Source organism: Mandrillus leucophaeus, unplaced genomic scaffold (genome assembly GCF_000951045.1).
Source record: "Mandrillus leucophaeus isolate KB7577 unplaced genomic scaffold, Mleu.le_1.0 Scaffold572, whole genome shotgun sequence".
NCBI lineage: Eukaryota > Metazoa > Chordata > Mammalia > Primates > Cercopithecidae > Mandrillus > Mandrillus leucophaeus.
The window spans coordinates 2,134,331-2,145,316 of record NW_012106164.1 but is presented as its reverse complement, the minus strand read 5'-3'; the positions used below and the strand labels follow the sequence as shown (position 1 = coordinate 2,145,316).

The 10,986-nt window shown below is 50.7% G+C and overlaps 1 protein-coding gene across 2 annotated transcripts in view; it reads right to left on the bottom strand.

The window, feature by feature from the left end:
• Positions 1-2,101: 2,101 nt before the first annotated feature.
• ALAD (aminolevulinate dehydratase) overlaps positions 2,102-10,986 on the bottom strand; it is a 16,017-nt gene continuing 7,132 nt past the window's right edge. The window contains exons 2-12 of one of the 2 annotated variants that reach the window (XM_011998508.1): positions 8,916-9,106; positions 7,913-7,963; positions 7,319-7,415; positions 6,585-6,720; positions 6,384-6,467; positions 6,195-6,283; positions 5,553-5,608; positions 5,369-5,456; positions 5,209-5,295; positions 4,751-4,880; positions 2,102-4,131 (exon numbers count right to left, since the gene is read on the bottom strand). In XM_011998508.1, coding sequence (XP_011853898.1) covers positions 4,070-4,131; positions 4,751-4,880; positions 5,209-5,295; positions 5,369-5,456; positions 5,553-5,608; positions 6,195-6,283; positions 6,384-6,467; positions 6,585-6,720; positions 7,319-7,415; positions 7,913-7,963; positions 8,916-9,055 — 1,020 coding nt within the window. In that variant the 5' untranslated portion in view covers positions 9,056-9,106 and the 3' untranslated portion in view covers positions 2,102-4,069. The remainder of the gene's footprint in view (positions 4,132-4,750; positions 4,881-5,208; positions 5,296-5,368; positions 5,457-5,552; positions 5,609-6,194; positions 6,284-6,383; positions 6,468-6,584; positions 6,721-7,318; positions 7,416-7,912; positions 7,964-8,915; positions 9,107-10,986) is intronic. The other variant, XM_011998509.1, reaches the window with a different exon arrangement.

Genomic DNA, 10,986 nt, shown 5'->3' with positions numbered 1-10,986 from the left:
CAAATCCCTTCACTAGTTTTATTTTTAATTGAAAAAAAATGTTTTTGTAGCAATGGGGTCTTGCATTGTTGCCCAGGCTGGTCTTGAACTCCTGGCCTCAAGCAATCCTGCCACTTCAACTTCCTGAAGTGCTGGGATTACAGGTGTGAGCCACCATGCCCAGCCCCTTCCCGAATTTTGAGCACTGGGCTTGGAATTAAGAGACCTGAATTCTAGCCTTGGTCTGCCACTGATGAGCTTGCTGTCTGATTTTGGACAGTCACCTCTCTGGGTCTGTCTCCCCATCTATAAAATCAGAGTGTTTAACCAGATAGTCTCTAAGGATCTTTTTTCTTTAATATTCTGACCACTGTTTCTGTGATCCCAAGAACCTCCATTAGGTAGAAACGGCCATTTGCCCCACTATCCATTCTCTCCATTTTCCTTAGTAACTGAACTCTGGAGTTTTAGTTGAGCATATGCCTGGCCCACTAGAGTATTTCCAGCCTCCCTTACAACCGGGCATGACCGTGTGCCTAATTTGAGACAAGGGTGTGTAGACAGAAATGATGTGTGCAACTTCTGGGTCATGACTTTATAAAGAAGGGCCACGCCCTCCACTTGTTCTTCTCTTCCCGCTGGCTGAAAAGAGGACTTGATGATGGGAACTGGCCCAGCCATTTTTTTTGTTTTGTTTTTGCAATAGGGTCTCACTCTGTTTCCCATACTAGAGTGCAGGGGCTCAATCACGACTCACTGCATCTTTGACCCCCTGAGTAACTGGGACTATAGGCATGTGCTACCACACCCAGATAGTTTTGTTATTTTTTGTAGAGACGTGGTTTCCTTATGTTGCCCAAGCTAGTCTCAAACTCCTGGACTCGAGTGATCCACCCATGTCAGCCTCCCAGTGTTGGGATTACAGGTGCGAGCCACTGTGCCCAGCACAAGCTTTATTCATGAGATGGAGGGCAAGACGTGTTGACGATGACAGAACAAGGCAAGAGCTGAGACCCCCTCACAACATATCACTGACATATCAGCCCTGGATTGCTTAGAAGTAAATTTTCATCTCAAGCTATCAGCATTTTGGCTTTTGTTACATCCACTGAACCTGAATCCTGATTAATACAGAGTGATGGAGAATGACTTTTTTTTTTTTTTTTCAGACAGAGTCTGATTCTGTTGCCTAGGATGGAGTGCAGTGGCATAATCTCAGCTCACTGCGACCTCTGAGTCCTGCGTTCAAGCCATTCTCCTGCCTCAGCCTCCTAAGTAGCTGGGATTACAGGCACCTGCCACCATGCCTGGCTAATTTTTTGTAGTTTTAGTAGAGATGGGGTTTCGCCATGTTGGCCAGGCTGGTCTTGAACTCCTGACCTCAAGTGATCTGCCTGCCTTGGCCTCCCAAAGTGCTGGGATTTCAGGTGTGAGCCACCACACCCAGCCACAAGAATGACTTTAGATTGGGTGTTGGGTCAGGTTTCTCGGAGGAAGGGACGCTTTGAGCTGAGATCTTAACAAGAGAGACAGCCATATAGATTTAGGGGAAAAGCATTCCAGGCCAAGGAGGCCACTGGTGCAAAAGCTCAGTCCAAGACAGCATTCTGTATAATGAGGCCTACCTGGTGCTCCCATCTCCCATCCCATTGTTTAGTGACTGAACCGAGTGGACCATGTGACCTGAACAGGCCCAGTCAGAGCCCTCCAGAGATTTGCTATGTGAGTGATGGGACAGAAAGGCTCTTTCTCTGGGATTACAAATCTTAACGACTACTTAAGCCTAGAGTTATTGAGGATCATGTTGCTGGCAAGTGGCAAAAATCCACCTGAGTATAAAGCTGGGGAAAACACAGATGAGAGCTAGAAAGGGACAGAGTCCTCCATGGGGTTTGACCCTGGGTCCAACCACACCTGTCCTTATCTCAATCTAGTTGTGAAAACCAATCATGTCCTTCTTCACTATTGAACTGGATTTCCATCACTTGCAACCAAGTAGGTGCCTGGTCTCCTTGGTCTCCCCCTATAACTGGAACTAACTGCAGATGGTCGCCGAATTATGATCATTCAACTCACGATTTTTGACTTTGCAACAGTATAAAACAAGACATTCAGTAGAAACTGTACTTCAAATACTGAATTTTGACTCAAAATTCTTTATAACTTTATTACAATATAGATTTTGTGTTGGATAGTTTTGGCCACTGTAGGCTAATGTAAGTGTTCTGAGCATGTTTAAGGCAGGCTAAGCTAAGCTAAGCTATGATGTTTGGTAGGTTAAATGCATTTTTGACTTATGATCATATTTTCAACTTATGATGGGTTTATCAGGATGCAAACCCATCACGTAAGTGGAGGGGTATCTCTATAACATTGTAAGACCCATACTTTTGCTGCTGATTATTGGGAGGTGGTATGGCACAGTGGTTAAGGGCAGAGGCCTTGGAGTTGGACTACATGGGTTCAGATCCCAGCTTGGCTGTTTTCTGGGTGGTTCTAACCCAGTTCTGCCACAAACTTGTTGAGTGGCCTTAGGTGAGTCCCATAAGCTCTCTAGATATAGCTTCCTCGTTGCAAAATGTCTCAAGCTAAGTTTAGTATTCTCCCTCCACCCTGACCCTGCTTCTGTTCCTCTTCCAGGCTGCCCCAGCTCAGTAAATGGCCCATCAGCCACCCAGAAGATCAAGCCAGATTCATCCCTCGCATCTAATCTACCTTCTAAACACATCCACAATCCATTCCCCTTTTTCCATCCCCACTGTCCCCGCTCCAGTCCATGCCATCAAGACTTTTCATTTCCACTTTGCCACAGGACTGTTAAAATACTTTTACAAACTGCAAAATTTGATTGAGTCACTCTGAAAAGGTGAATGTGGCCCTTGATCTCTGCATGGTTTGGTCCTGGTCTGTCTCCACTCAGTTCAGGCCATCCTCTCAGTGCTCCAGACAGGCTAGCCTTGCATTCCTCCAGCTAGGAGCCCCAGGGCCTTTGCACAACTCCTCCCTCTCCCTGTAACGTTCTTCTCCAATTATGTCTTAGCTTGACGGCTCACCCTTCAGGTCTAGGCTCAAATGTCAGTACTTCAGGGAAGTATTTTCTGATCCTTCAAAGCAGGTCAAGTCCTGGTGACTTCCTTCACAGCACCTGTCACCACATCACCGGTGCATGTCTGCCTCCTTCCCAACTACCGTTTCAAGAGAGGCCCCCTGCCCTGTTGTTCTTTGTCTCAGACCCCTTATTTCCTTCAGAGCACTTATCACAAATTTGTAACTGCTTTATTTCTTTGTTTTCTTCTTAGCTGTCTCCCCTATTCTCTTTGTATAATTTCTATGAAGAGACAAGCTGAGGTCTGTCCTGCTGTATTCCCAGGACCCAGCACTGAACCTAGGAACAGAGCAGAGATTCTCAAAAAGTCTCTCTTGAATAAAAAGTATTTGTGGTGGTGGCATCTCCAGCAGTCAGGAACTCCCTCTTTGCCTCTGAGTTTTGATCCTCAGGCAGTATTTCTGCTGCTTAATGAGTAATTCTTCTCTGGGTTTATGGTTCAGAGTAGAACAGGAGACCTCAGGCAGCCTGGCAACCTCTGGCCTGTGTGGGAAATGCCTTCCAGTGGAATCGCAGCAAATTTCAACTCTAACCCAGGGATATCGATCTAGGCCTCATTCCCACACCCAGCTCTGCTGCCAGAAGCGCTCCAAGGCTTCTCAGGCCCCGAGATCCCTCTGCTCTCCTCTTCCCCTAATGCTCCAAGACTCTCTCCCAGCCATGCCCCAAAGCCTGTGCCCCCGATTCCAGGTTGCTTTCAAGCTGAAGCCACACCAGAGGAAAGAGCTGAGGGTGGCAAAGGTGAGCCTCATGGCTGACCCAGGCGAGGGGCGGGGAAGCTTGGGAGAGCTCATAGGATGCAGCTGCGAGTTCCAAGAGTCAGCATGCTGGCAAAACCACCCAGGGCTGCTGGGCCCCGCCAGCACGTGAGCAGGAAGAGGGCACGAGGGCACAGTTCTAAAAGCAGGATTTACTTTGGTTTTCACTTCTCTGAGGCCCCGGGAACGTTTTAAAGTTCTAGTTCTCAGGCCTGCACTGTCTCCGTCATTCCTTCTTCAGCCACTGCAGCAGCTGGGGTGTGTAGTAGGTGATGATGATATCAGCACCTGTGTTGGGAGAGATGCGGAAAGTTGCGGGGGACGGTGATCAGCTCCGAGCACACCTTCTGGGATGGGAAGGCCAGGCGGGGAAGAAGGCTACCATGAAGAGGCACAGCCTGTGGGCACACCACATGAGACAGAGTACCAGCTTTGGGCAGCTCTATTTCTTGGGCAAGTCATTTTCTCTCTTGGGACCTCAGTTTACCAAAGAATAATATGCACAGTGAAGGATATAGGTAAGATGCAAGTTCCCTTCCTGTGCTGGTGTACAGTTCTAACAAAATGAGCCCCCTTTATGGAGTGATACTACCTCATTTAATCCTCAGGACAATCACGCACCAGGTATCTTGTCCCCAGTTATCCAGTTATGGGTGAGGACACTGAGGTTCTAAGAAGTGGCTTGCCCACGTTCTCACAACCAAAAATGAATGAAGGGCTCTGCTTGCTTCACCATGTCGTGTTCTATGCTGCAGTTCCATATCTCTTCCTCAATGTGTGTCTGTTTAGATCACTAGTAATTCCCAAAATAAGACTCCAAGCTCTCAGGACTTCGTTCCTTGATCTAGGCAGAGTGCTTATCAGTCCCTGTGGCACAGGTCAAAACACCCAACCCCTGCCTGCCTACCTGCTCTGCGGAAGGCAGTCATGGCCTCCAGTACGGCAGCCTTGAGATCAAATGCCCCAGCCTGGGCTCCGTGCCACAGCATGGCAAACTCTCCAGAGACATGGTACACGGCGAGAGGGAGGTCGGGGTGCTGCAGGGAAGCAGACAGGGAGACAGGCTGAAATGGAGGGTTAATGTGGCTCTGGGAGCGTCCCTTCCCCCTGCTCAATCTGTGACCATCTTGAGCCCCGTGTCCTGGGTTACTGCAGCCAGCAGCCTGGCCCACTCGAACTGTTAAAGCAGGGCTGTTTGAGGCTCTTGCAAGCCCTGACACAGAAGGCCTTGGTGGTTCCTGGGCAGGGATGGGGAGGAGAGGATTTCTGCTCAAGGGCAGACTGCTTCCAACACTGAGATTCCAGAGTCTGCGGAAAACTCTGTCCCAGCCCTCTGAGCCCCCTTTGCCTCGGACCTGCGCTCACCTTGTCCTTTACCTCCCGCACGATGTCCAGGTAGGGCATTCCCGGCTTCACCATGAGTACGTCAGCTCCTTCCCGTACATCCCGGTCCTAAGAGATGAGGGTCGAGTGTGGGCGGTGTCTGGGAGGGGCTGAGGGTGGGGCTCAAGTCCTAGTGACTCACCACAGCTCGGAGGGCCAGGCCTCGTGCTCCAGGGGGCAGCTGGTAGCAGCGGCGGTCCCCAAAAGCTGGGCTTGACTGAGCTGCATCCCTGCAAAACAGAGTCATCCGGGTGGGCTCCAGCTTTGGGCCAAATGGGCAGGGATTTAACAGCAGACCCCTGCCCACCCCGCCCACCCCTGCTCACCGGAAAGGGCCATAGAAACAGGAAGCAAACTTGGCACTGTAGCTCATCACTGATACCTATGGGGAGACAATGGGGATCTTGGCTTAGTCGGCCCTTGCCAGGTGTCCCAGGGTGATGTGGCAGGGAGAGAAAGAACCTAGGCTGGGAGGGAAAGTGCCTGTGTTCTGGTCCTGTTGGAGTGCTGGGCTTGATTTCCCCATCAGAGGCCCAGAGGTTGACGTGGTTCCCCAAAACCTCATCCAACACTGTCTTCAGTTCTGTGATTCTTTTTTTTTTTTTTTCCACGGGGTCTCTTGTTGCCCAGGCTGGAGTGCAGTGGCATGATCTCAGTTCACCGCAACCTCCACCTCCTGGGTTCAAGCGATTCTCCTGCCTCAGCCTCCCGAGTAGCTGGGATTACAGGCACCTGCCACCACGCTCAGCTAATTTTTGTGTTTTTAGTAGAGACGGGGTTTCACCATGTTGGCCTGGCTGGTCTTGAACTCCTGACCTCAAGTGATCCACCCGTCACAGCCTCCCAGAGTGCTGGGATTATAGGCGTGAGCCACTGCTCCCAGCAGTTCTGTGATTCTTAGCAGACACGGGGGCAGGGCTGGTGCAGACTCTCTCCTCCCGACCCCGTGCTGCACTCCCTGCCCTTACCCTGTTGCCAAGTCCATGTGCCATCAGGGCCTCCTTGATGGCTTCCACACGTCCATCCATCATGTCTGACGGGGCTACCACCTGACATCCTGTGGGGCAGAGGGTGGCCTTCAGAATTCTGGGACCCTCCTAGCCACTCTGCGACCTCCCTGACCCAGAGGTACCCATCCCTGCTGGTGGTTCACTCACCTGCCTTGGCATATGCCAGTGCTACCTCAGCTAGCCGCTGGCGGCTCTCCTCAGCCCGGAATGCTCCATTTTCACTCAGGAGCCCTGCAGGAGAGATGACTGAGTTTTAGGGAGCACTTTGGGCCCTGGCCTGTCCCCACCCTGGTGAGAAGTGGGCAGTGGGAGTGTGGGTGCCAGCAGGGCTGGAGGAAGGGAGCTCACCGCAGTGACCATGGGAGGTGTAGGGACATAGGCAGATGTCACAGGCCACCAGGAGGTTGGGGAAGGTCTTCCTCAACAGATGGATCGCCTCAATAGCTGGGGACTCCTCGGAGTCAGCTGCGGAACCCCGCTCGTCCTAGGGGCAGGGGAGGGACAAAGCAGTGTATCTGTTACATGTTGCTTCGGAAGGCAGAATGGCAGCCGTCACAGAGCACAGCCCTGGCCCTCTCCTTCCTTCATCGTCACAGCCCCTGGATAAGGAAGCACAGAGGACTGACCCTACTTGGGTGCTGACTTAAGGGCAGGGACCATGTCCATTTACCTGTGGCCCCAGGGCCAGCATCATATGGGAGTAAGGAAGCGGTCAGTGTGGACCCTCAGCTCACCCTCGCCCAGCCTCCCTTCCTTTTTCTGGTTTGTTTTTTTTGGAGATGGTCTTGCTCTGTCACCCAGGCTAGAGTGCACTGGCGCGATCTTGGCTCACTGCAGCTTCGTCTTTCTGGGCTCAAGCGATCCTCCCACCTCTCCACCTCCTGAGTAGCTGGGACTACAGGCACGCACCACCACACCCAGCTAACTTTTGTATTTTTTTGTAAAGATGGGATTTTGCCATGTTGCCCAGGCTGGTCTCAAAATCCTGGGCTCAAGTGATCCAACCGCTTTGGCCTCCCAAAGTGCTGGGATTATGGGTGTGAGCGCAACCTCCCTTCTTAGCCCTTCCTTTGATTCTTCACCTTGGGAACTCTGCTGGGGACGCCAAAGATCAAGACACAGCGTAGGCCCTCTTCCACCAAGGGCCTCAGCATCTCTTCCAGCCGGTTCACACCATACCTGTGTGGGGGTGGGTAGAGGGGTTGAAGGAAGGCACGTCCCAGGCAAAGGTCCTCTGGACTCCACCACACTGTGCCTCTGTTAGAAACCAAGCTGCATATGGCACCAGGAGGGTTCAAGCCCCCAGGACAGGAAGGGGCAGGGACACATCCACTAAATAGGAGGGAAGACCGAGGCCCTGAGTAGCAGAGCTCTTCTGGAATTCGGCTGTGGAAGGCTCCTCCAAGGCCCTCTTATTGAACTCCCATCTGCAGTTCAGCTCCCTTCTGCAACAGCCTCTGCCGCGACGCCTCTGGTGATGGGTAGCACATTACTTTATAGGGCTGCCCCTCCCACTGTAGAACAGCTCTGGTCCCGGGGAAACCCTTCCCTCTGCTGAGCTGATGTCTGCCTGTCCGCATCTTCTACTTCCTAGGTCTGCTTTTACCTCCCGGCACTTCCACCAGTGGAATCTTTCCCTCCACCACCCCCTGGCCCCCCAACTCCATGTCTCCTACCTGGCCACTCCTGGGAGGCTGGCGATAGGCTGTATGTCATCAGGAACATCCCTGCAAGAGTGGGGGTGGGATATGGATTGGTGGCTGTGGGAAGGGCCAGTGGTGAGGGGGCAACTGAGAGGGATGGTTGGGAAGCAGGGAAGAAATATGGCAGTGGAGATGGTGGGAGGAGGGTGGGATCCAGTGTCTGGCTTCCCTGCCTGGTCAAGCCCAGGGCCTGAAATAATAATGGGAACAACAAAAATAACAGTGACAACAGTAGCAACTGTACTAAAAGAATGGTAGTTACAGGAAAGAATTAAGTGGTTAAGAACTTGGACTCTGAATTTGGCAGGTCCTTGCTGCTTATCCCAGCCACTCACTGCCTGGGTGACCGTGGCCAAGTTCTATCATCTCTTGGAGACTTAGGTCTTCATGTCTATCATGCGTGGTTAATTCATTCATTCAAAAAATATTTATTGAGTACTTATTATGTGCCAAGTACTGTTCTAGGCCCTGATGATACAAAAGTGAACAAAATAGACAAACATCCCCGCCCTCAAGGAGCTGATGTTCTAGAGGATAGCTACTCCTCCTTCACACAAATGCTCTCAGAATTGAATGAGATCATGTGTGTAGGTGCTTAGCGTAGTACCTGGTACAGAGTAAGTACTCAGTAAATGTCTGCGTTATCATTAACAATCACGATTGCCATCTCTTACAGGTACATAGCACTTTACAACCTACAGAGCACCTTCTCAGCTTCTGTCTTATTGCAAGAGCTCAGGATGGCAGGCAAGGGTTATTCTTCTAATTTTCCAAATGGGATGAATGAGTTCTTTCAAAGTTTGTTTTGTTCCTAAGATTCCTGTCCTTAATCCAAGTAGGCTGCTTCCAGTACCTTGAATTTCAAGCTGACAGCTCACTTTGCCACCCCCAGCAATACTGATGCCCGCTGCAGTCAACACTCCCTCCCCAACCCCAACCAGCAAAGCAGAGGTCTGGCCAATTCCTGGAGACTCACGTGACAAAGATGGGGTAGATGAGGTTGGAGGCATTGAGGGTGGTGGTGGCTGTCTGCCAGGCCCGAAGCAGTGGGTGGAAGTAGCCGCTGTGCAGAACGGACTGGGGCTGCATGGCATGGGCCAGTGGGCACAGGGGCATCAGTTGGTTGGAACCGAGGGCTCCTGGGGCGTTGTTGGCTGCAGGCTCTGTCTGTGGGGCGAGATGGGCAGCACATGAGACATGGTCCCTGTCCTCAGGAGATGGTCACATCTGGAAGACAGCTCTTCCAGATTCCTGCCTCCCCTCTCTCTAGCCTAATGCTACTCACAGCATGGTTCACCAATCCCTGCTGGTCAACAAGGTAAATTGAGAAATGAAAGTAAGTCTTTAGAAACTTTCATAATAATCAGAATCTAATGATATAAAATTTGGGCTTGTATTTTATATGACTGCTTTCTGTTCATTATTATCTTTTAAAGTAAACATCTGAGCAATGACTGTTTTAAAAAAATTATTTTCTTTCTTTTTTTTTTTTTCAGACAGGGTCTCTGTCACCCAGGCTGGAGTGCAGTGGTACAATCTCGACTCACTGCAGCCTTGACCTCCCGAGCTCAACTGCTTCTCCCAGCTCAGCCTCCCAAGTAGCTGGGACTACAGGTATGCACCATAACACCCAGCTAATTTTTGTATTTTTTGTAGAGGTGGAGGTCTTGCCATGCTGCCCAGGCTGGTCTCGAACTCCTGGGCTCAAGCAATCTCCCTGCCTTGGCCTCCCAAAGTGTTGGGATTACAGGCGTGAGCCATGGTGCCTGGCCAAAAAAATAATTTTCTAGCTGGGCATGTTGAGAAGCCAATATTTAAACTTCGTTTATTCCACAAAAAATGCCCATGTTCATGGCAGAACTTTTAGAAAAGTGCAGATAAGCAAAAAGAGAAAAATCCCCTGCAATTCTACCTCTAGAAAAAGTACTGTTGGCCAGGCATGGTAGCTCACGCCTGTAATCTTAGCACTTTAGGAGGCTGAGGTGGGCAGATCACTTGAGGTCAGGAAATCGAGACCAGCCTGGCCAACATGGTGAAACCCCCCCTCTACTCAAAATACAAAAAAATTCAGCTGGGCGTGGTGGTGCGTGCCTGTAATCCCAGCTACTGGGGAGGCTGAGGCAGGAGAACCACTTGAACCCAGGAGGAGGTTGCAGTGAGCCGAGATCGTGCCACTGCACTCCAGCCTGGGCGACAGATCAAGACTTCATTCAAAAAAAAAAAAAAAAAAGAAAGAAAAGAGAAAAGTACTGCTAACACCTTAGGACATGGACTTCTTGTTAGGTACAATTCACACCAATAGGAGAAAATAGTACCATTCATGTCAGATGGACAGACAGACACATACATACACTGTATAGAGTGCCACCAAATCTTTTCTAGCCCAAGGAGTTTCCTGGGCTCCATGAGCACAAGTACACCTTCTTGCTTTCCTCACTTTGTCCCTTTACCTGAAAGGCTGTGCTCTCCCCACACCCAAATCTACAGGGTTCTCCTTCCCTCTCCCACTGAGGCTTTCTTGTCCAGATTGCAGTCTCTCTTCTATAAGTTATTTGTGGACCTGTCTTATCTCATGCCAGTAGACAGAGCTTCTGCAGGGCAAGGTCCAGAGTTGGTTCATTTTTGCCTCCCCCACAGTACTCTGTCACACACTGACCTTGGCACACAGTAAATATTTAATTACGTGAAGTACAAAAATATGCCCCAAATGCCAAATTCGTGGATACAAGACAGAAGGAAGCTGGGGCATTAACATTTGTTTCTTGAGCACCTACTGTGTGCCAGACCATGCCTGGCATTTTCACGGGTGATTTCTCATTGAGTGGGTACTGCAGTCCTGCGAGGCAGGGCTGACTGAGTGCATGGAGCCTGACCAGAAGTGAGCCATGGCTCCAGTGGGAGTGAGGAGGTCAGAAGAGGCGTATTAGAAGAAGACAGGGGCCAGGTGCGGTGGCTCACACCTGTAATCCCAGCACTTTGGAGACCAAGGCGGGTGGATCACTTGAGGTCAGGAGTTTGAGACCAGGCTGGCCAATCTGGTGAAACCC